The following is a 21,068-nucleotide window of genomic DNA, read 5'->3' as shown; positions in this document are numbered from 1 at the left end:
ACCAATGCACTCGAGTTCTGGGAAAAATGTTGGCAGCCTACGAGGCCATCCCCTTCGGCAAGTTCCATGCGAAGACATTTCAGTGGGACAAGTGATCCGGATACCATCTACAAATACATCAGAAAATAACCCTGTCCCCCAGGGCCAGGGTCTCTCTCCTGTGGGGGCTGCAGAGTGCTCACCTTCTAGAGGGTCGCAGGTTCGGCATTCAAGACTGGGTTCTGGTGACCACGGACGCGAGCCTCCGAGGATGGGGAGCAGTCACACAAGGAAGAAATTTTCAGGGACTATGGTCAAGCCAGGAGGCTTGTCTACACATCAACATACTGGAATTGAGGGCCATATACAACGGCCTACGACAAACGGAGAATCTTCTTCGCGACCTACCGGTTCTGATTCAATCAGACAAAGTCACAGCCGTGGCTCATGTAAACCGCCAAGGCGGGACAAGGAGCAGAGTGGCGATGGCGGAAGCCACCAGGATTCTTCGCTGGGCGGAAAATCACGTAAGCGCTCTGTCAGCTGTCTTCATTCCGGGAGTGGACACGATCTCCATCCAGGAGAGTGGGGAGTTCATCAGGAAGTTTTGGCAGAGATAACAAGTCTTTGGGGAATTCCTCAAATAGACATGATGGCGTCACGCATCAACAAAAAGCTTCGGAGGTATTGTGCCAGGTCACGGGACCCTCAGACAGTAGCGGTGGACGCCCTCGTGACACCATGGGTGTTTCAGTCAGTCTATGTGTTCCCTCCTCTTCCTCTCATCTCAAAAATATTGAGAATCATAAGACGAAAAAGAGTGCAGACAATACTCATTGTTCCAGATTGGCCTCGATGGGCCTTCAGGAAATGCTCACAGAAGATCCGTGGCCTCTTCCTCTCAGGGAGGACCTGTTACAGCAGGGACCCTGTGTGTTCCAAGACTTACCGCGGTTACGTTTGACGGTTGAACACCGAATCCTAGCTGGGAAAGGTATTCCGGAGGAAGTCATCCCTACTCTGATAAAGGCTAGGAAGGAGGTGACGGCAAAACATTATCACCGTATCTGGTGGAAGTATGTATCTTGGTGTGAAGCCAAGAATGCTCCTACGGAAGATTTCCATCTGGGCCGTTTTCTCCACTTTCTACAGACAGGAGTGGATATGGGCCTGAAGTTAGGCTCCATTAAGGTACAAATTTCGGCCCTATCTATATTCTTCCAGAAGGAATTGGCTTCTCTCCCAGAAGTCCAGACGTTTGTGAAGGGAGTGCTGCACATCCAGCCCCCCTTTGTGCCCCCAGTGGCACCGTGGGACCTTAACGTGGTGTTAAGTTTCCTAAAATCTCACTGGTTTGAACCTCTTCAAACGGTTGAATTAAAATTTCTCACGTAGAAGGTGGTCATGTTATTGGCCTTGGCATCTGCAAGGCGGGTGTCCGAATTGGTGGTCTTGTCCCACAAGAGCCCCTATTTGATTTTCCATGTGGATAGAGCGGAGTTGAGGACTCGTCCTCAATTTTTGCCTAAGGTGGTTTCTTCATTTCATATGAACCAACCTATTGTGGTGCCTGTGGCTACGGGGAACTTGGAGGACTCTAAGTCCCTGGATGTAGTCAGGGCCATAAAAATGTATGTAGCCAGGACGGCTAGGGTTAGTAAAACAGAGGCTCTGTTTGTCCTGTATGCAGCCATCAAAGTTGTCGCTCCTGCTTTTAAGAAGACTATTGCTCGCTGGATCTGTAACACGATTCAGCAGGCTCATTCTACGGCTGGATTGCCGTTGCCAAATTCGGTAAAGGCCCATTCCACTAGAATGGTGGGCTCTTCTTGGGCGGCTGCCCGAGGCGTCTCGGCATTACAGCTTTGCCGAGCAGCTACTTGGTCGGGTTCAAACAATTTTGGAAAATTCTACAAGTTTGATACCCTGGCTGAGGAGGACCTTGCGTTTACTCAGTCGGTGCTGCAGAGTCATCCGCACTCTCCCGCCCGGTTTGGAGCTTTGGTATAAACCCCATGGTCCTTACGGAGTCCCCAGCATCCTCTAGGACGTAAGAGAAAATAAGATTTTAAACCTACCGGTAAATCTTTTTCTCCTAGTCCATAGAGGATGCTGGGCGCCCGTCCCAGTGCGGACTAAATCTGCAAGACTTGTTGTTGCTTACATAAGGGTTATGTTACAGTTGGAATCTGTCTTTGACTGATACTGTTTTTTGTTCATACTGTTAACTGGTTGCGTATTTTCCAGGTTATATGGTATGATTGGTGTGGGCTGGTATGAATCTTGCCCTTAGATTAACAAAATCCTTTCCTCATGTTGTCCATCTCCTCTGGGCACAGTTTCTCTAACTGAGGTCTGGAGGAGGGGCATAGAAGGAGGAGCATGCTTCTCTCTCCTCAGTCCCACGATGCAGGGAGCCTGTTGCCAGCAGTGCTCCCTGAAAATAAAAAACCTAACAAAATTCTTTTTCAGAGAAACTCAGGAGAGCTCCCCTGTAATGCACCCTATCTCCTCTGGGCACAAAATCTAACTGAGGTCTGGAGGAGGGGCATAGAGGGAGGAGCCAGTGCACACCCATACTAAAAGTTCTTTATAGTGCCCATGTCTCCTGCGGAGCCTGTATATACCCCATGGTCCTTACGGAGTCCCCAGCATCCTCTAGGATGTAAGAGAAAGACATGCTAACCAAACTTGAAACAGGAACAGCAACAGCTGAACAAACTGAAATACTTACCCAAGTAACAGTGCAGGAAGAACGAAGCACCGGGCGGGCACCCAGTATCCCCTACGGACTACTACGGAGTCCCCAGCATCCTCTACGGACTAGGAGAAAAAGATTTACCGGTAGGTTTAAAATCTTATTTTCCTCTTGTTTTGTGTGTGCTGGTTCGTAATCTCACCTCTTTCCTTATGTATCCTTCTCTCAAAGTATGTCTGTCTCCTCGGTCACAGTTTCCTTGACTGAGTCTGGTGGGAGGGGCATAGAGGGAGGAGCCAGCGCACACTATCAATGCAATTTTGATATCCGTTTCAACACACCCCACCCAAATCTAAATCTCTCTGCACATGTTACTTCTGCTCCACCTGCAGTGCAGCATGGTTTTGTCCAGTTGCTTGCATTTTTTTATTTTAATCTTAATCTGAATAACCCCCTATATTAGATGGTGGTAAGTTAAAGTGGACATTTTGTTTACGGTACGTCAGTAGAGATAGATTATTTGGGAATAAAATTATCCCCTCCAATAAAATCAATTTGAATCATTCATTTTTCTTTAGCATCCATGAGGGATATTGGGGAATCTAGTATTATGGGGTATAGACGGGGTCCAAAGGAGCTGGTGCACTTTAAATTTCTTCACTGGGTGTGCTGGCTCCTCCCCTCTCTGCCCCCTTCCCACAGGCAGTTTAGAAAAAGTGCCCTCAGGAGAGGATGCACATCTCTGAGCTACAGAGAGTTTTCTTCAATTTCTTTTTAATGTATGTTTGTTTTCGGTATGATATTTGAGCAACAGCATAACTGTACCATGGGAGTTAGGGCGGGGATGGTCACCGGCCTTGCGATGTGCAGAGCGGCTTCCCCGCTGCAGGACCACCATCCTGAGGGGTTGTGATTTAGCGGGGCACTGCGCCTTGGCTGTCACATTCGCAGCACGCCACACACCCCTAACACTGCCTGAAGTTGACGTCTGTGGTGAGTACAAACCGGGGTCCCCCGGTTCAAAGTGCCGCTGAACGCGCGCGAGCGCGTACGGAACACATCTGGGGGGTCCCGCTAGGGTCCCACGTGTAGACTGGCTGACAATCGCTTGAACTAGCACTTGTGTGACGTTTTTAACAGGAGACATTGCCAGTATAAATAATCACTGTAGCTCTGGCGCCAATGGAGGGGGCGTGGCTACCTCAGAGCGGGACCAAAGGCATTTTGGCGCCTTCCTCTGCTTAATGCAACCACAGACAGCACACACAGCACTTCCTGCCTCACAAGACACTCTGGAAAACTGGTACAGGGTGTAGCAAAGGGGGAGAGCCGCTATTGTACACTATCTGGGTCCTCTACAGGACAGACATTATTAGTGTTTACTGTGATATAGTTAGCTGTCATTCTCACTGGGGCTGTGCAGCTAGGGGTGTGCTTATGTCCTTCTCTCTGTGTGTCTCCTCTCACATACAGTGAGGGCAGGCTTGAGATATATTACTGTCTGTGTGTATGTTATTGTGCTTACTGTGAAGCATGGGTAATCACAAGTTGTGCAGTGTATGTCGCACTAGATTATCTCCAGTATTATCTGATTCTGTTTCTTGTGAACAATGCAGCTAAGCTTCACAAATCAGTGAAGTTGCTGAAGGAGAGGGTCCAGAGCCCCGATGGCTAGGGTCTCTGAAAAATATGATGTCTGATATGTGATCTCAGCTCACTGCTAATGTTCAGAAAACTCAGCTACTACAACAGGCTGTTGCAGATTTAGCTGCTTGGGCAGATGTTACACAGCCCCCCTCCTCTCATGCAGGACCACAAAAGCGTGGTTTGCCTGCTCTACTATCTGACACAGATGAGGATATACAGGAGGATGGGGAGGGCTTGGACCCCGTTAGTGGGGATACCGATTCTGCTCAGGGTATTGAACCCCTAATTCTGGCTATACGGGACGTGTTAAAGCTCCCTCTAGAAGACACTGCGTCACAGCAGTCGTTTTTCATTACACAAAACAAGCCTAATGTCACTTTCCCTGATTCTACAGAGTTAGATGACCTATTCAAGTTGGCCTGGAAAATCCAGATAAAAAATTTCAAGTGTCAAAAAAGTTTTTGCGCACTTTCCCATTTGCTCCTGAAGGTAGGAAATTTTGTGAGGAATCCCGGAGGATTGATGTATCAGTCTCTCGACTGTCCAAAAAGGCGGTGCTGCCTGCCCCGGGCTCCTTTACCATTAAGGATCCTGGGGATAGGAAAATAGAAGCTACACTCAAATCTATTTACATGGCAGCTGGTGTATCGAAAAGGCCGGTCATTGCGGGTTGCTGGATGACCCATGCCATTCATTCATGGGCCACTCAAATTCAGGAGGGCCTGTCCGGGGCTATGCCCCTGGTCGCTATAGTGACCCTCCTAAAATACATTCAGGACACTACATGTGCCCTCTTTGATTCCCTCAAGGAGATGGGGAACATTAATTCTAGGACCTCTGCCATGGCAGTATGGGTGCGCAGGGCCTTGTGGTTGCATCAGTGGATAGTGGACGCTGAATCCAAATGCAGTGTGGAATCCCTCCCCTTTTCAGGGAAATGGCTCTTTGGGGTTGAATTGGATACATGGATTTCCAAAGTTACGGCTGGGAAATCCACGTTTCTCCCCTCTGGGGCCCCACCGGCGAGACGCTCCTACCCGGGCCGTCTGTACAGTCCTTTCGGTCTCTCAGATTTCGATCTAAGGCCAGAGGTGCCTCCAATGCGGCTAGAGGCACCAGAGGTAAGTCAAGAAAGCCTGCAAGCACCAGGTCTCAGGAACAGATCACCAGTTCTGCTTCCACTAAGGCCTCAGCATGACGGTGCCCACCCACCCCGAGGGGATCTCGAGGTGGGAGCTCGACTGCGTCACTTCAGCCGCGTCTGGGAGGCTTCCTGCCAGGATACCTGGGTCAGGAATCTCGTTTCTCAAGGCTACAAGCTGGAGTTCGACAGTGCTCCTACAACGATTTTTCAAATCAAGCTTACCAGCTTTGGAAGATATGCAGGTTACGTTGCAGCAGGCCATCCTAAAGTTGGTCCAGTCCCACGTCATTGTTCCAGTACCAATACCACAATGAGGCAGGGGTTATTACTCCAACCTGTTTGTGATACCGAAACCGGATGGTTCAGTAAGGCCCATTTTTAATCTAAAGTCCTTGAATCCTTACCTGAAGGTGTTCTAGTTCAAAATGGAATCCTTGCGGGCAGTGATTGAGGGCCTGGAAGAACAGGAATTCATGGTTTCCTTGGATATTAAGGACGCCTACCTCCATATTCCGATTTGGCCACCTCATCAGGCAAATCTGAGGTTTGCCCTGCTGGACAATCACTACCAATTCCAGGCACTGTCCTTCGGCCTGTCAACAGCTCCAAGGGTGTTCACAAAGGTGATGGTGGAGATGATGTTCCAGCTCCGAGTCCAGGGAGTCAATATTGTCCCTTACCTGGACGATCTTCTGATCAAAGCAAGATCCAGGAAGCTTTTGTTGCTCCATATCGACCGCACTATCCAAGTTCTGTCACGCCATGGGTGGATCCTCAACTTACAGAAGTCCCACCCGGAGCCGACTCAGCAGCTCCTGTTCCTGGGGATGTTGCTGGATACTGTGGCCCAGAAGGTGTTCCTACCAGAGGACAAGGTGAGAAATCTTCAGGAGATGGTCCGTATGGTGCTCCGACCTACTCGAGTGTCCATCCATCTTTGCATCAGATTGTTGGGGAAGATGGTCGCCTCATACGAGGCGATCCAATATGGGAGGTTCCATGCCAGGACTTTTCAGCTGGATCTCCTGAGCAAGTGTTCCGGATCACATCTTCAGATGCACTGGATGATACGGCTGTCGCCTCAGGCCAGGATTTCCCTCCTGTGGTGGCTGCAGCCCTCCAATTTACTGGAGGGCCGGAGTTTCGGGATTCAGGATTGGACCCTCCTCACGACGGATGTGATTCTAAGGGGATGGGAAGCTGTCACCCAAGGGGTGCAGTTCCAGGGCAGGTGGTCAGCCCACGAAAGCCTCCTTCCGATCAACATTCTGGAACTTTGGGCGATCTACAATGCTCTGCTTCAGGTCTCTCCTCTGCTCAGGGATCAAGCGATCCAAGTACAGTTGGACAACGCCACAGCAGTGGCGTACGTCAGTCGGCAAGGAGGGACAAAAAGCAGAGCCTGCATGCGAGAGGTTTCAAGGATACTCCTCTGGGCAGAAAGAAATGCAAGAGCAATGTCCGCAATCTTCATTCCGGGAGTAGATAACTGGGAAGCGGACTTCCTGAGTCGTCACGATCCCCATCCGCGGGAGTGTGGTCTTCACCAGCAGGTGTCAGATAGACATGATGGCTTCTCGTCTCAACAAGAAGCTTCACTGGTATTGCTCACGAACGAGGGACCCTCAGGCGAGAGTGGTAGATGCACTGACGTCGTCTTGGCCTTACCGGCTGTTCTACCTGTTTCCTCCAGTTCCGTTTTTCCCAAGGGTTCTCAAGCGCATCAGAAATCGGGGAGTCCAGGCAATTCTAATTGCCCTCAGAGATCGTGGTACGCGGATCTTCTGGACATGTCCGTCGAAGATCCTTGGCCTCTACCTCTCAGAAGAGATTTTCTTCAGCAAGGACCGTTCGTCTACCCGGACTTCCCAAGGGCTTTTCCAAAAAGGTTATTGCTACCATGGTTCAGGCCAGGAAGCCTGTGACGTCAAAACACTGTCATCATATCTCGAGAAGATATGTTTCTTGGTGCGAGGAACGTGCGTATCCGCCTGCGGAGTTCCACTTGGGACGTTTCTTACGTTTCCTGCAGGCTGGTGTGGATAAGGACTTACGTCTGGGTTCCATTAAGGTCCAGATTTCAGCACTCTCCATTTTCGTTGAGAAGAAATTGGCAGTGTTGCCAGAAGTTCAGACCTTCTTGTAGGGGGTACTCCACATGCAACCTCATTTTGTGCCGCCTACGGCACCCTGGGATTTGAATGTAGTGTTGGAATTTCTACAGTCCTCCTGGTTTGAACCTTTGATGACGGTAGAAGACAAGTACCTCACGTGGACGGTGATGTTACTTGCCCTGGTTTCTGTTCGACGTGTCTCAGAATTGGGGACTTATCATGTAGAAGTCTGTACTTGGTCTTTTACGAGGACAGAGCAGAGCTCCGAACTAGACATCAGTTCTGCCGAAGGTTGTCTCCGCATTTCACCTGAATCAACCTATTGTGGTTCCGTCCAGTTCTGATACTTCTGCTCCTCCGGAGGCATTGGATGCTGTGCGGGCCTTGAAGATCTATGTCAAGCGAACAGCTCGGATCGGAAACACAGATTCCTTGTTCGTGCTCTATGATGCGCAGAAAAAAGGTTTTCCTGCTGCTTCGAAGCAGTCCATTGCTCGTTGGATTCGGCTTACTATCCAACAGGCCTATGTGTCTGCAGCCTTACCTGTTCCTAAGTCTTTGAAGGCCCACTCTACAAGTTCGGTGGGCTCTTCCTGGGCGGCTGCCCGTGCAGTCTCAGCCTTGCAACTATGCCGAGCTGCTACCTGGTCGGTGAAGAACACCTTTGTGAAGTTCTACAAATTTGATACCCTGGCAAAAGAGGATACCCAGTTTGGGCAGGCGGTGCTGCAGCAGTCTTCCCGCCCGTTCTGGAAGCTTTGGGATGTCCCCATCGTACTAGATTCCCCAATATCCCTTATGGATGCTAGAGAAAATAGGATTTTAATTACCTACTGGTAAATCCTTTTCTCGTAGTCCATAAGGGATATTGTCCTCTGTGCGTTGACTTTTCTGCAGGTTCCCTTTTATGTAGTTACCTGTTCAGCTGTTGCTGTTGTTGTTTCCAGCCGTTGCTGGTCGTTGTATGTTAGTGTGCTGGTTTATAAATCTCACCACTCTTTGTTGTCGTGTTTCCTTCTCTCATATATGTCCTTTCTCCTTCGGGCACGTTTTTACCTATAATTGTCTGTGGGAGGGGGCATAGAGGGGAGGAGCCAGAGCACTCAGTGAAGAAATTTAAAGTGCACCGGCTCCTTTGGACTCTGTCTATACCCCATCGTAATAGATTCCCCAATATCCCTTATGGACTACGAGAAAAGGATTTACCGGTAGGTAATTAAAATCCTATTATTTAAATTACATAATTTCAGGATATACTGTATCCGCTAATGCTGCTATTCTTTTCAGCACTTGGCCATTTTTTTCTGTGCATATTTTAGGACTGTTGCCTATCTACATTTTATTGCAGGTTCTACAGAGTCCTTGGGTTCTTGCCCTTTCGTTATTAAAACAGATAAAGGAATTTTTTCAATAGAAGACAATGATGGAGATGGGATTGAAAACCCTGAACGTTTCAAATTAGGTAAGACATCCTGTTAATAAAGAGAGCAGAGAACCCGCAGGTGTTTACATACAGGATACAAAAAATGGAATTGAGACAAAATGAGGCCATAGATGTCAAAGCTTTTGTATTAGCAAGTAACATGCCCGAAGCGTTAATGGTATAGGTTGACCATGGGTAGTGGCAGAGCAAGGTACAGAGGCAGTTGAAAAAAGCTGGGACTTGTACTTCCTGAAAAGCTGAAAACTGACAAGTTGGCTAAACATGGATGCTCTTTTTTAATATCTGTCAGTCTTTTCTCTGGCAGCAAGGCTGGGGGACATTGGACCATATGGTTGTGATGAGGACCACAGGAGATGGCACTTAAACTAAATCTGCAACTTTAAGAAGCCTAAGCTTCCCCATCTGCAACCCCCAGCAGGCAGTGCCATTTAAATGCCCGTCGGAGTGGGAATGGTTTGGGGGTGCTGCAGCTACATTATAGTTTTGTATTTTTGTGTAATGGTTATTTTCTGTTATTAAGTAGATTTCTACTGGCAGCTTTCAGTGGGAGCGCGCCGGCTGCAGGGAGTCCAGGCGGCGATTGCTGTCATGCAGCCACTGGTCAATCCCCCTCTTATGAGACCATCTGGACCCCAGGACTTGTGCGCACCCTCACCCTTTAAGGGGGTACTGGGTGCTAACGTGGCCCCCGGTGGCTCGGCCTTGCTTGGAGGGCCTTTGCATCAGCTTCCTTGCAGTGTGTGTCTTCGAAGGCGGTACCAGTGTATTCTCTACATGGAAAAGGGGCTCTACAAAGTGGTGTGGAGAGTGCAAGCACAGAGTGGGGGTGCAGAGCTTGACGTGGCTGGTGTCCCCCCTGCTGATCTGCATGCCTGTAGTGTGGTCCTGGGAGCTGCGTGTGACATTGGCAGTTGCCCTTACAGGATTAATCTGCACCAGACTCCTTCAAATTCACTGTCTGGACGTTGCCTATGCTCCCCTCCTCTGTGATTTGGTCCGGGCCACTGCCGTGGCTGTGTTTTCAGTGCAGGGTCTGGATTCCCCTACTCCTGTAGGCACATTTTCTCAGTCAGTGTCGGATCGGCACTGGCTGCGTGCCATGGAGTGCATGGTTCTGTATTTGCAAAGGTTTGCTCATGTATGGCACACAAGACGGTTCTTTCGGACGGTGAGGTTTTGGATTTTGGGCGAGAATGCCCACATTTTTAAAGTGGCAATCATTTATAAGGCAAAACCTGGTTGGTTTCCCCTTTAAATGATTGCCGCTTTAAAAATATGGGCATTCTCACCCGAAATCTTGCACGTCCAGCAACTTGAACCCTATTACATTTGCCCCTTTGAGTGAGAAAGCCACATTTGTACTACAGACAGCATTAGTGTCCTTCCATATAACGCAGACATCATTAAACGCCTAGTTACATCACTAAGTCTTACTAAAAAAATAAACAACTGAATCTTAACTAACTCTGTTAAAACATTTACCGCTTACCACCCCTTTATCTTTAATGTTACCTAACACAAGCTAAACCAACCCTCTCCACCCTACCCTCCCACACCTGTTGCCTGTTGATTTCTTCTGTTGAATTTGTCCCTATCCTGTTGCAGACACAAAGCAGTGCTCAGGAAGGAGGAAGCAGCAGCCTGTCAGGCAGGTCCCACTAAGGCTGCTGCTGTCAGTGAGAAGGAAGCGGGGTCATGCAGAGACAGACAGGGAAGACGGGGGCTGACCAGTCTATTGTCACTGAGCATGGCCCCTGGGTGGGATAACTATGTGCTAACTATACCCTCCATCCTCTTTGCCATCGCAGCTTAGACAGCTGTAACTATGCATCCCTTGCTGGAGCCCCCCCCCCCCCCCCCCCCCCGCCCCCCAATTGCATTCCCGACTTGTACTTTACTTTTTACACAACCCTAGTATGCCACAGCCACGTCCCTGTCCTACTTTGGAGACCTCTAGTGTTGGGAGGTATGGTAAAATGGCTACTGCATTGTGCATCATACGTAAAAATGGCGTATGTTTTCCATTTTAACCCATAACTGGAAAAGATTTGCTGCCAAATGTTTTAGTTGCAATAGATAAATGTTCCTGATTTCATAAACGTCCCAACTGTCTACTAAATTTGACATTCATTCTTATACTATTGGATAATTGTGTCTCCTCCACAATAATAGGGGTAATACTTTGTACAAAACAATATTATTACAGAAACCATAACATACTACATATGTTCCTGAGGTTAAGGCTAGAAAAAGATCCAAAACATCTACCTGTTTAATGGCGATGTAGTTATGTGACCGGTGGTCTCACAATACAGACAACTACATCCCGAACCACCACTGTCCCGACAGTCGGCATGCCAACCAGCAGAGACTATTCCCACTTGTGGGTGTCCACGACACCCATAGAGTGGGATCAGAACCTGTGGTAAGCCCCGCAAGGGACTTCGTTGCATTCGCCCACGCCGGGCATCTAAATGCTGGGATCCCGCCGTCGGTAATGTGACCGTTGGTCTCCTGACCGCCGGTCACATATACCTAACACGTTTAATGGGGGAGATTCAATTGTTTGAAAAGTCGATTGGGTGTCTGTGTTTTCCTGTCTATTAAATAGGAAAAAACAGACATCCAACTGACTTTTCAAACAATTGAATCTCCCCCAATGTATTAATGTTAATATGGAATATCAAAGAATGTGTTTATTATCACTTCATTTGGTCATTCTGAAAAAACTAAATAAAAATACATCTGGAGGCCTACTGTCAGTTTATGATATGAATTATTATTTCACTTTCTTGAGCCAAGGGAACTTAGAATCTAGTGGATTTAGAAATTAAGCGAGAAGAAATCCTTTAATAGCAACTCGTTGGGGGGGATTCAAATGTTCGAAAAGTCAGTTGGGTGTTTGTTTTTTCCTGTCTATTTGATAGGAGAAAAACAGCCACCCAACCGACTTTTCAAACATTTGAATCTTTCCTTTTGACTTTCAAATGTATATTTTTATTATTATCAATGCTGTTGCCACTAGGCTTCTTCTGCTGCATCTCAGGTCAAATTAAGCAGGCCGGTTCCATTAACCATGATGTTCAGCTGTTCACATACGGAATATGCCTCTTACAGTAGGAATCAACGTCCCAAGTTTTCCTGCTCACCTGTAAGTGGTATTGCTGGACTTCATGTTGTGTCGGGACATCGTGGTTAATAAAATCGCTGGTGTAAACTGTTTTTAGTTAAATTCTAAGGTAAAGTTAGACCACTATTCTTGTGATGTTTCTATAGTGCAAATTGTGTTTAGTGATTTTCATAAATAAACTTAAGTTTTCCACATTAGTAAGAATAAGTAAGATAATGGTAGTCAACATCGCAAAGGGTTTATCAGGCCTAGGTATCAGCAAATACGTATTAAACCAGTGACTAAGGGAACAGAAAGGATAGAGAGAAGAAAAGATAGAAATGCAAGAGGGGAGAAAATAAAGAAATAGAACAGGGGCGGGTGGTCAACCAAGAGGTGACAATACTAGTATTGCCAGAATTAGGGAACAATAAAAACCGTACTGTCGAGGTCCCGGAGCCAGTAACTAGATACCAGAAATCGTCCTTGGTAGGGTAGCTAATTGTCAGGAGAACTTGTAATATTCCTTTACATGTAACTGTTCATATTGTTTGATATTAAAATCCCACTATTATTACAGACCATTTAATTAAACAAGAAGAGGAGGATATGAGTGGTGACTGCTTGGAGGACAAAGATGCTATCATCTGTCGTAGTCCAAGTAAGTGTCACGTGGATTGTAGTGCTATATGCTTTTCAAACCACCCTCTTCAGGGGTAATACCCTTAATGCTTAACTAGTAATTACTGTTCACAGCGATTGACTGGTGAAGTTGTAAAGCGGGAGGGAGCGTTTTACAGCTGCCTCATGATTGGTTGTGAGCAGATCATCTGTGATATTCCACTCTCTATGGCACTGAACACTATTTAGGCTTGAAGACATGGGCAGGGGAGAAAGAGTCCGAGTATAGTAAGGGGGTGTTCATTAGATCCTCACATAGAAGCTGAAACACCCATGCTTGTGAATAGTCATATGTGTTGTGGGTGCCCGAATTCTGCTACATTAAACACGGTTAATGACATTAGATTGCCAGGACTAGGTAGCCTGTTCTCATTGGCTGTTTGAGAATCCCCCTCCATAGCAAATAAGTGCTTTCTTTATTTTATTATTTTTTTAAAATTATTATTTATTTATTAGGTACCACACAGTCACATATTGGGATCGATTCAGTTAGAGGTGAGCGGAGCACCTCATCTTGTCCCCATCTCACCCCTTACTTGCAGATTTTTGTCTTCAGCCCTAAGGGGCTTCAAACAGAACTGTGAAAGTCCACAGCTACTGTAAGTGTGGCATATGGCTGCACTTTACTCACGCAGCAAACCGACTTGTTGCTTATTAAATTGACCTCTTTATAGTCATTGCAACAAATAACAACCCAAAAGTACGGTACACCATCACACAAGTATGCAGCAAGAAAAGAAAACCACAATAAACCAGGCATAAGAATATCCTAACAAAGAACTAAGGATCAAAAAGGGTTGAGGTTACCTAAAGGTCAGAAAAGAGGCAGACTAGATGGGCCAAGTAGATCTAAGTGGACACATCTGTACTTGTTTAAAACTGATGTTGATTATATTGTTTCTCTAACGTCCTAGTGGATGCTGGGAACTCCGTAAGGACCATGGGGAATAGCGGGCTCCGAAGGAGGCTGGGCACTCTAGAAAGATCTTAGACTACCTGGTGTGCACTGGCTCCTCCCACTATGACCCTCCTCCAAGCCTCAGTTAGATTTCGTGCCCGGCCGAGGTTGGATGCACACTAGGGGCTCTCCTGAGCTCTTAGAAAGTTATAGTCTTAGAATTTGTTATTTTCAGTGAGACCTGCTGGCAACAGGCTCACTGCAGCGAGGGACTAAGGGGAGAAGAAGCGAACTCGCCTGCTTGCAGCCGGATTGGGCTTCTTAGGCTACTGGACACCATTAGCTCCAGAGGGATCGACCGCAGGCCCAGCCTTGATGTTCGGTCCCGGAGCCGCGCCGCCGTCCCCCTTACAGAGCCAGAAGTAAGAAGATGGTCCGGAAAATCGGCGGCATGAAGACTCTGTCTTCACCAAGGTAGCGCACAGCACTGCAGCTGTGCGCCATTGCTCCTCTCACACACTTCACACTCCGGTCACTGAGGGTGCAGGGCGCTGGGGGGGGCGCCCTGAGGCAGCAATAAAAACACCTTGGCTGGATAAAATACCTCAATATATGGCCCCAGGGGCTATATATGAGGTAAATACCCCTGCCAGAATTCCATAAAAAACGGGAGAATAGGCCGCGAAAAAGGGGCGGAGCCTATCTCCTCAGCACACTGGCGCCATTTTTCCCTCACAGCTCGGCTGGAAGGAAGCTCCCTGGCTCTTCCCTGCAATTCTACAGTACAGTAAGAGGGAAAAGAGAGGGGGGGCATTAAAATTGGCACTGTATACAGTATATTATATAAAAAGCAGCTATTAGGGACATAACTCAGTTAGTCCCTGTATATATATAGCGCTCTGGTGTGTGCTGGCATACTCTTACTCTGTCCCCCCAAAGGGCTTTTGTGGGTCCTGTCCTCGTTTAGAGCATTCCCTGTGTGTCTGCGGTGTGTCGGTACGGCTGTGTCGACATGTTGAATGAGGAGGCTTATATGGTGACAGAACAGAGGCCGATATATGTGATGTCGCCCCCTGTGGGGCCGACACCAGAGTGGATGGATAGGTGAAAGGTATTAACCGACAGTGTCAACTCCTTACATAAAAGGGTGGATGACGTAACAGCTGTGGGACAGCCGGCTTCGCAGCCCGCGCCTGCCCAGGCGTCTCAAAGGCCATCAGGGGCTCAAAAACGCCCGCTCTCTCAGATGGCAGACACAGATGTCGACACGGAGTCTGACTCCAGTGTCGACAAGGTGGAGACATATACACAATCCACTAGGAACATCCGTGACGTGATCCCGGCAATAAAAAATGTGTTTATACATTTCTGACTTTAACCCAAGCACCTCTAAAAATGGGTTTTAGGTTTGGGGAGAAAAAACAGGCAGTGTTTTGTTCCCCCATCAGATGAATAAATGAAGTGTGTGAAAGCGTGGGTTCCCCCGTTAAGAAACTGGTAATTTATAAAAAGTTACTGATGGCGTACCCTTTCCCGCCAGGTGGATAAGTTAAACTGGGAGATATCCCCTAGGGTGGATAAGGCGCTCACACGTTTGTCAAAAAAGGTGGCACTGCCGTCTTAGGATACGGCCACTTTAATAGGTACCTGTTGATAAAAAACAGGAGGCTATCCTGAAGTCTGTATTTACACACTCAGGTACTAGACTGAGACCTGCAGATAGTGCTGCTGCAGCGTGGTCGGTGACCCTGTCAAACAGGGATACTAGTTGGCAAACATAAAAACATATTAAAGACGTCGTCTTATATATGGGGGATGCACAGGGATATTTTGCCGGCTGGCATCCAAAATAAATGTAATGTCCATTCTGTCAGGAGGGTATTAGAGACCTGTCACTGGACAGGTGATGCTGACTTAAAAAGCGCATAGAGAGCCTTATAAGGGTGAGGAATTATTTGGGGATGGTCTCTGGGACCTCGTATCCACAGCAACTGCTGGGAAGAAATAATTTTACCTCCGGTTTCCTCACAGACAAAGGTACAGTCCTTTCGGCTTCAGAAAAGCAAGCGGGTCAAATGGCGCTTCCTTTCTGTACAGAGACAAGGGTAGAGGGAAAAAAGCTGCACCAGTCAGTCTGTTCCCAGAATCAAGATTCTTCCCCCGCCTCCTGTGAGGCCACACCATGACGCGGGTGCTCCACAGGTGTAGCCAGGTACGGTGGGGGGCCGTCTACTTCAACAAGGACGGGGTTACTATTCCACACGGGTTGGGGTACCGAAACCGCATGGTTCGGTGTGACCCATTTTATATTTAAAATCCTTGAACACAAAAATTCAAGTTCAAGATGGAATCGCTCAGGGCGGTTATTCCAAGCCTGGACGAGGGGGATTACATGGTATCCTGGGACATCAAGGATGCTTACCTGCATGTCCCCATTTACCATCCTCGCTAGGAGTACCTCAGATTTGTGGTACAGGATTACCATTACCAAGTCCAGACACTGCCGTTTGGACTGTACATGGCACCGAGGGTGTTTTATCAAGGTAATGGCCGAAATGTTGATACTCCTTCAAAAAAAAGGGAGTTGTAATCATCCCGTACTTGGACAATCTCGTTATAAGGGCGAGGTCCAAGGAGCAGTTGGTAGTCGGGGTAGCACTATTTTGGAAAGTGCTACAACAGCATGGTTGGATTCTAAACAGTCCAAAGTCACAGCTGGTTCCTATGACACGTCTACTGTTCCTGGGGATGGTTCTGGACATAAACCAGAAATAGTGTTTCTCCCGGAGGAGAAAGCCAAGGAGTTGTCATCTCTAGTCAGAGACCTCCTGAAGCCAAAATAGGTAGCGGTGCATCATTGCACGCGAGTCCTGGGAAAAATGGTAGCTTCCTACGAAGCAATCCCATTAGGCAGGTTCCATACAAGAACTTTTCAGAGGGACCTGTTGGACAAGTGGTCCGGATCGCATCTTCCGATGCATAGGCTGATACCCTGGTCCTTGGAGACAGGGTTATCTCTACTGTGGTGGCTGCAGAGTGCCCATCTTCAAGAGGGCCGCAGGTTCGGCATACAGGACTAGGTCCTAGTGACCATGGATTCCAGCCTTTGAGGCAGTCACACAGGGAAGAAATTTCCAGGGACTTTGGTCAAGTCAGGTTATTTCCCTACACATAAATATTCTGGACCTGAGGGCCATTTACAATGCCCTGAGGCCGGCAAGGCCTCTGCTTCAAAACCAGCCGGTACTGATCCAATCAGACAACATCACGGCAGTCGCCCATGTAAACCAACAGGGCGGCACAAGAAGCAGGATGGCGATGGCAGAAGCCACAAGGATTCTCCGATAGGCGGAAAATCATGTGTTAGCACTGTCAGCAGTGTTCATTCCCGGAGTGGACAACTGGGAAGCAGATCTTCTCAACAGACACGACCTCCACCCGGGAGAATGGGGACTTCCTCCAGAAGTCTTCCAATAGGATTGTACACCATTGGGAAAGGCCACAGGTGGACATGATGGCGTCCCGCCTCAACAAAAAGCTATAAAAGATATTGCACCGGGTCAAGGGACCCTCAGGCGATAGCTATGGACGCTCTGGTAACACCGTGGGTGTACCAGTCGGTTTATGTGTTCTCCCCTCTGCCTCTCATACCAAAGGTACTGAGAATAATAAGAAGGCGAGGAGTAAGAACGATACTCGTGGATGGCCAAGAAGAGCTTGGTACCCAGAACTTCAAGAATTTATATCAGAGGACCCATGGCCTCTGCCACTCAGACAGGACCTGCGGCAGCAGGGGCCCTGTCTGTTCCAAGACTTACCGCGGCTGCGTTTGTCGGCATGGCGGTTGAACGCCGGATCCTGAAGGAAAAGGGCATTCCGGAGGAAGTCATTCCTACGCTTACTAAAGCCAGGAAAGAGGTTACAGCAACTCATTATCACCGCATATGGCGAAAATATGTTGCATGGTGTGAGGCCGAAAGGGCCCCAACAGAGGAATTTCAACTAGGTCGATTTCTGCATTTCCTGCAAGCAGGAGTGACTATGGGCCTTAAATTGGGTTCCATTAAGGTACAGATCTCGGCTCTGTCGATTTTCTTTCAAAAAGAACTAGCTTCAGTACCTGAAGTTCAGACATTTATAAAAGGAGTGCTGCAGAGTCAGCCCCCGTTTGTGCCTCCTGTGGCACCTTGGGATCTCAACGTGGTGTTGAGTTTCTTAAAATCACATTGGTTTGAACCACTAAAAACCGTGGATCTGAAATATCTCACGTGGAAGGTGGTTATGTTATTGGCCTTGGCTTCTGCCAGGCGAGTATCAAAGTTGGCGGCTTTGTCTTGTAAAAGCCCTTATTTGAGTTTCCATATGGATAGGGCAGAATTGAGGGCTCGTCCTCAGTTTCTCCCAAAGGTGGTGTCAGCGTTTCACCTGAACCAGCCTATTGTGGTGCCTAGGCTACTAGGAACTTGGAGGACTCCAAGTTGCCAGACGTTGTCAGGGCACTGAAAATATATGTTTCCAGAACGGCTAGAGTCAGAAAATCTGACTCGCTGTTTATCCTATATGCACCTAACAAGCTGGGTGCTCCTGCTTCTAAGCAGACTATTGCTCGTTGGATTTGTAGTACAATTCAGCTTGCACATACTGTGGCAGGCCTGCCACAGCCAAAATCTGTCAATGCCCATTCCACAAGGAAGGTGGGCTCATCTTGGGCGGCTGCCCGAGGGGTCTCGGCTTTACAACTTTGCCGAGCAGCTACTTGGTCAGGGGCAAACACGTTTGCAAAATTCTACAAATTTGATACCCTGGCTGAGGAGGACCTGGAGTTCTCTCATTCAGTGCTGCAGAGTCATCCGCACTCTCCCGCCCGTTTGGGAGCTTTGGTATAATCCCCATGGTCCTTACGGAGTTCCCAGCATCCACTAGGACGTTAGAGAAAATAAGAATTTACTCACCGGTAATTCTATTTCTCGTAGTCCGTAGTGGATGCTGGGCGCCCATCCCAAGTGCGGTTTATCTGCAATACTTGTACATAGTTATTGTTAACTAAATCGGGTTATTGTTGAGCCATCTGTTGAGAGGCTCTATTGTTTCATACTGTTAACTGTGTTTCATATCACGAGTTGTACGGTGTGATTGGTGTGGCTGGTATGAGTCTTACCCGGGATTCAAAATCCTTCCTTATTGTGTACGCTCGTCCGGGCACAGTACCTAACTGAGGCTTGGAGGAGGGTCATAGTGGGAGGAGCCAGTGCACACCAGGTAGTCTAAGATCTTTCTAGAGTGCCCAGCCTCCTTCGGAGCCCGCTATTCCCCATGGTCCTTACGGAGTTCCCAGCATCCACTACGGACTACGAGAAATAGAATTACCGGTGAGTAAATTCTTATTTTTTACATCTAATGTCATTTTATCCATGCAGACCAGTAGAATTTATTGTTGATTTATTTTCTAGTTAGACAACTGATCATTTGCAGGTTATAAGAATTATTGTCACATAACACATATTTACCAATATCTACTTAGGATACTGTGGATCACTCACATTGGGGCTCATCACTACCGAAGATACCATAAAAGAAACAAGAAGTTGAGCGCAGCACATCTTCTCCTAGTTTCTGTTTTTATGTTTAAACCACTGACAGGGTGGAACAGTGAGGACAGGGATAACTTATGGCAACTTGCTGTAAGTAGTGGGAGCAGGCAGTGGTCAGTCACAGAGAAAAGTACCAGTTCTCAATAGTCCTGTACCCATCTTATAGATCAGTGGTTCCCAAACTCGGTCCTCAAGGACCCCCAACAGTTCACATTTCCAGGTCTCTTCACAGAATCACAAGTGAAATAATTAGCTCCATCTGTGGATCTTTTAAAATGTGTCAGTGAGTAATGCGTATACCTGTGCACCTGCTAGGTGACATGAAAAACATGAACTATTGGGGGTCCTTGGGGACCGAGTTTGGGAACCACTTGTATAGATGAACAGACAGTATGAATTTTTTTTTTTTTTTTTTTTACATTTTGGTGAAAGTGTGCTTCTAGCACTGGCATGCGATGCTTTATGATACTTGTCAGTGGTTTTGCCATCATTGCTGTGTTTTCAACAGTCTCTAGGCACTATCCAATAATATACAGTACTTGAGGTTGTCTTACAATTTCATGGATGTACTTTGCTGCTGTTGCAGCCCCTGTCATGGCGAAAGAAGAGGAAGATGATTGCCCCTATGAAGAAGATGAATTAACAGACAGTTACAGTACAGGTAAGTACATGTCTATTATTTTTTCAGCTTCCTTAATGGAAATGTGTCATTATAACAGGTATTCAAAAAATTGCTTAAGAGTATATGCCTATAAAAAATAGAAAACTGTATATTTGCCGTTGATCTCTTGCTCATCTAACAGCGAGAATACCAATGGCTGAGCTCACTCAGTGGCAGGGAGCATGCGTTTTTGTAACCGGACATTGATCACAGCTGTCCTGTAACTAGAGTTGTGTCACAGAAGGTAAAGTGTACTTGTTAGTGTTCATGGGTGCTCCTTCAATCAGCAGTTCGCTTTCATCTACAACCTCTGCGCCAGATCTCTCCTGCTAAGACTCAAGCAGTGGGGACAATAAGCAGTAACTCTCAGGGATGTATGTTAAGTGAAAGGATTTTGCTCATTACAAGAAATTATGAAGTTCCAAAGGGGAAGGGATGCCAACAAAATACTGTTTGGTAGGAAGGACAATTCAAAAAATGATATATTTTCAGGTGGCTATACCCTTTAATAAGGCAAATATTTAGTTGAGTTCACCTGTTATTTTTATTGATTCTATTGTCATCTTGTGTAAGGAAAGGAAGTATTGAGCGCTCGCCTTTGTTGTGTGTGTGTACTGTCTAGCTGAAGATAGGTTAGAGGAGAATCTGTTCCACTGTAGTACTGTATATAAAAATTGGTTATCTGCACTTTGGCAGTACAGGTTGAGTATCCCATATCCAAATATTCCGAAATACGGAATATTCCGAAATACGGACTTTTTTGACTGAGAGTGAGATAGTGTAACCTTTGTTTCTCTGACGTCCTAGTGGATGCTGGGAACTCCGTAAGGACCATGGGGAATAGCGGCTCCGCAGGAGACTGGGCACAAAAGTAAAGCTTTAGGACTACCTGGTGTGCACTGGCTCCTACCCCTATGACCCTCCTCCAAGCCTCAGTTAGATTTTTGTGCCCGGCCGAGAAGGGTGCACACTAGGGGCTCTCCTGAGCTTCTTAGTGAAAGTTTAGTTTTAGGTTTTTTATTTTCAGTGAGACCTGCTGGCAACAGGCTCACTGCATCGAGGGACTAAGGGGAGAAGAAGCGAACCTGCCTGCTTGCAGCCA

The 21,068-nt window shown here is 47.3% G+C and overlaps 1 protein-coding gene across 5 annotated transcripts in view; it reads left to right on the top strand.

Moving 5' to 3' along the window:
* Positions 1-21,068, top strand: part of LOC134966322 (zinc finger protein 569-like) — a 232,370-nt gene that overhangs the window by 149,958 nt on the left and 61,344 nt on the right. For 4 of the 5 annotated variants that reach the window (XR_010188623.1, XM_063942968.1, XM_063942967.1 and 1 more), the window contains 3 exons: positions 8,931-9,044; positions 12,716-12,796; positions 19,892-19,966. Coding sequence is in view for 4 of the 5 variants with exons in the window: in XM_063942968.1 (XP_063799038.1) it covers positions 8,931-9,044; positions 12,716-12,796; positions 19,892-19,966 (270 nt within the window). In the remaining variant the exon portion in view is untranslated. The remainder of the gene's footprint in view (positions 1-8,930; positions 9,045-12,715; positions 12,797-19,891; positions 19,967-21,068) is intronic. The other variant, XM_063942969.1, reaches the window with a different exon arrangement.

This window comes from Pseudophryne corroboree, chromosome 10 (assembly GCF_028390025.1).
Source record: "Pseudophryne corroboree isolate aPseCor3 chromosome 10, aPseCor3.hap2, whole genome shotgun sequence".
In the NCBI taxonomy this organism is placed as follows: Eukaryota; Metazoa; Chordata; class Amphibia; order Anura; family Myobatrachidae; genus Pseudophryne; species Pseudophryne corroboree.
Note: the sequence above shows the minus strand (reverse complement) of the source record. Positions and strands in the feature narration are given on the sequence as shown.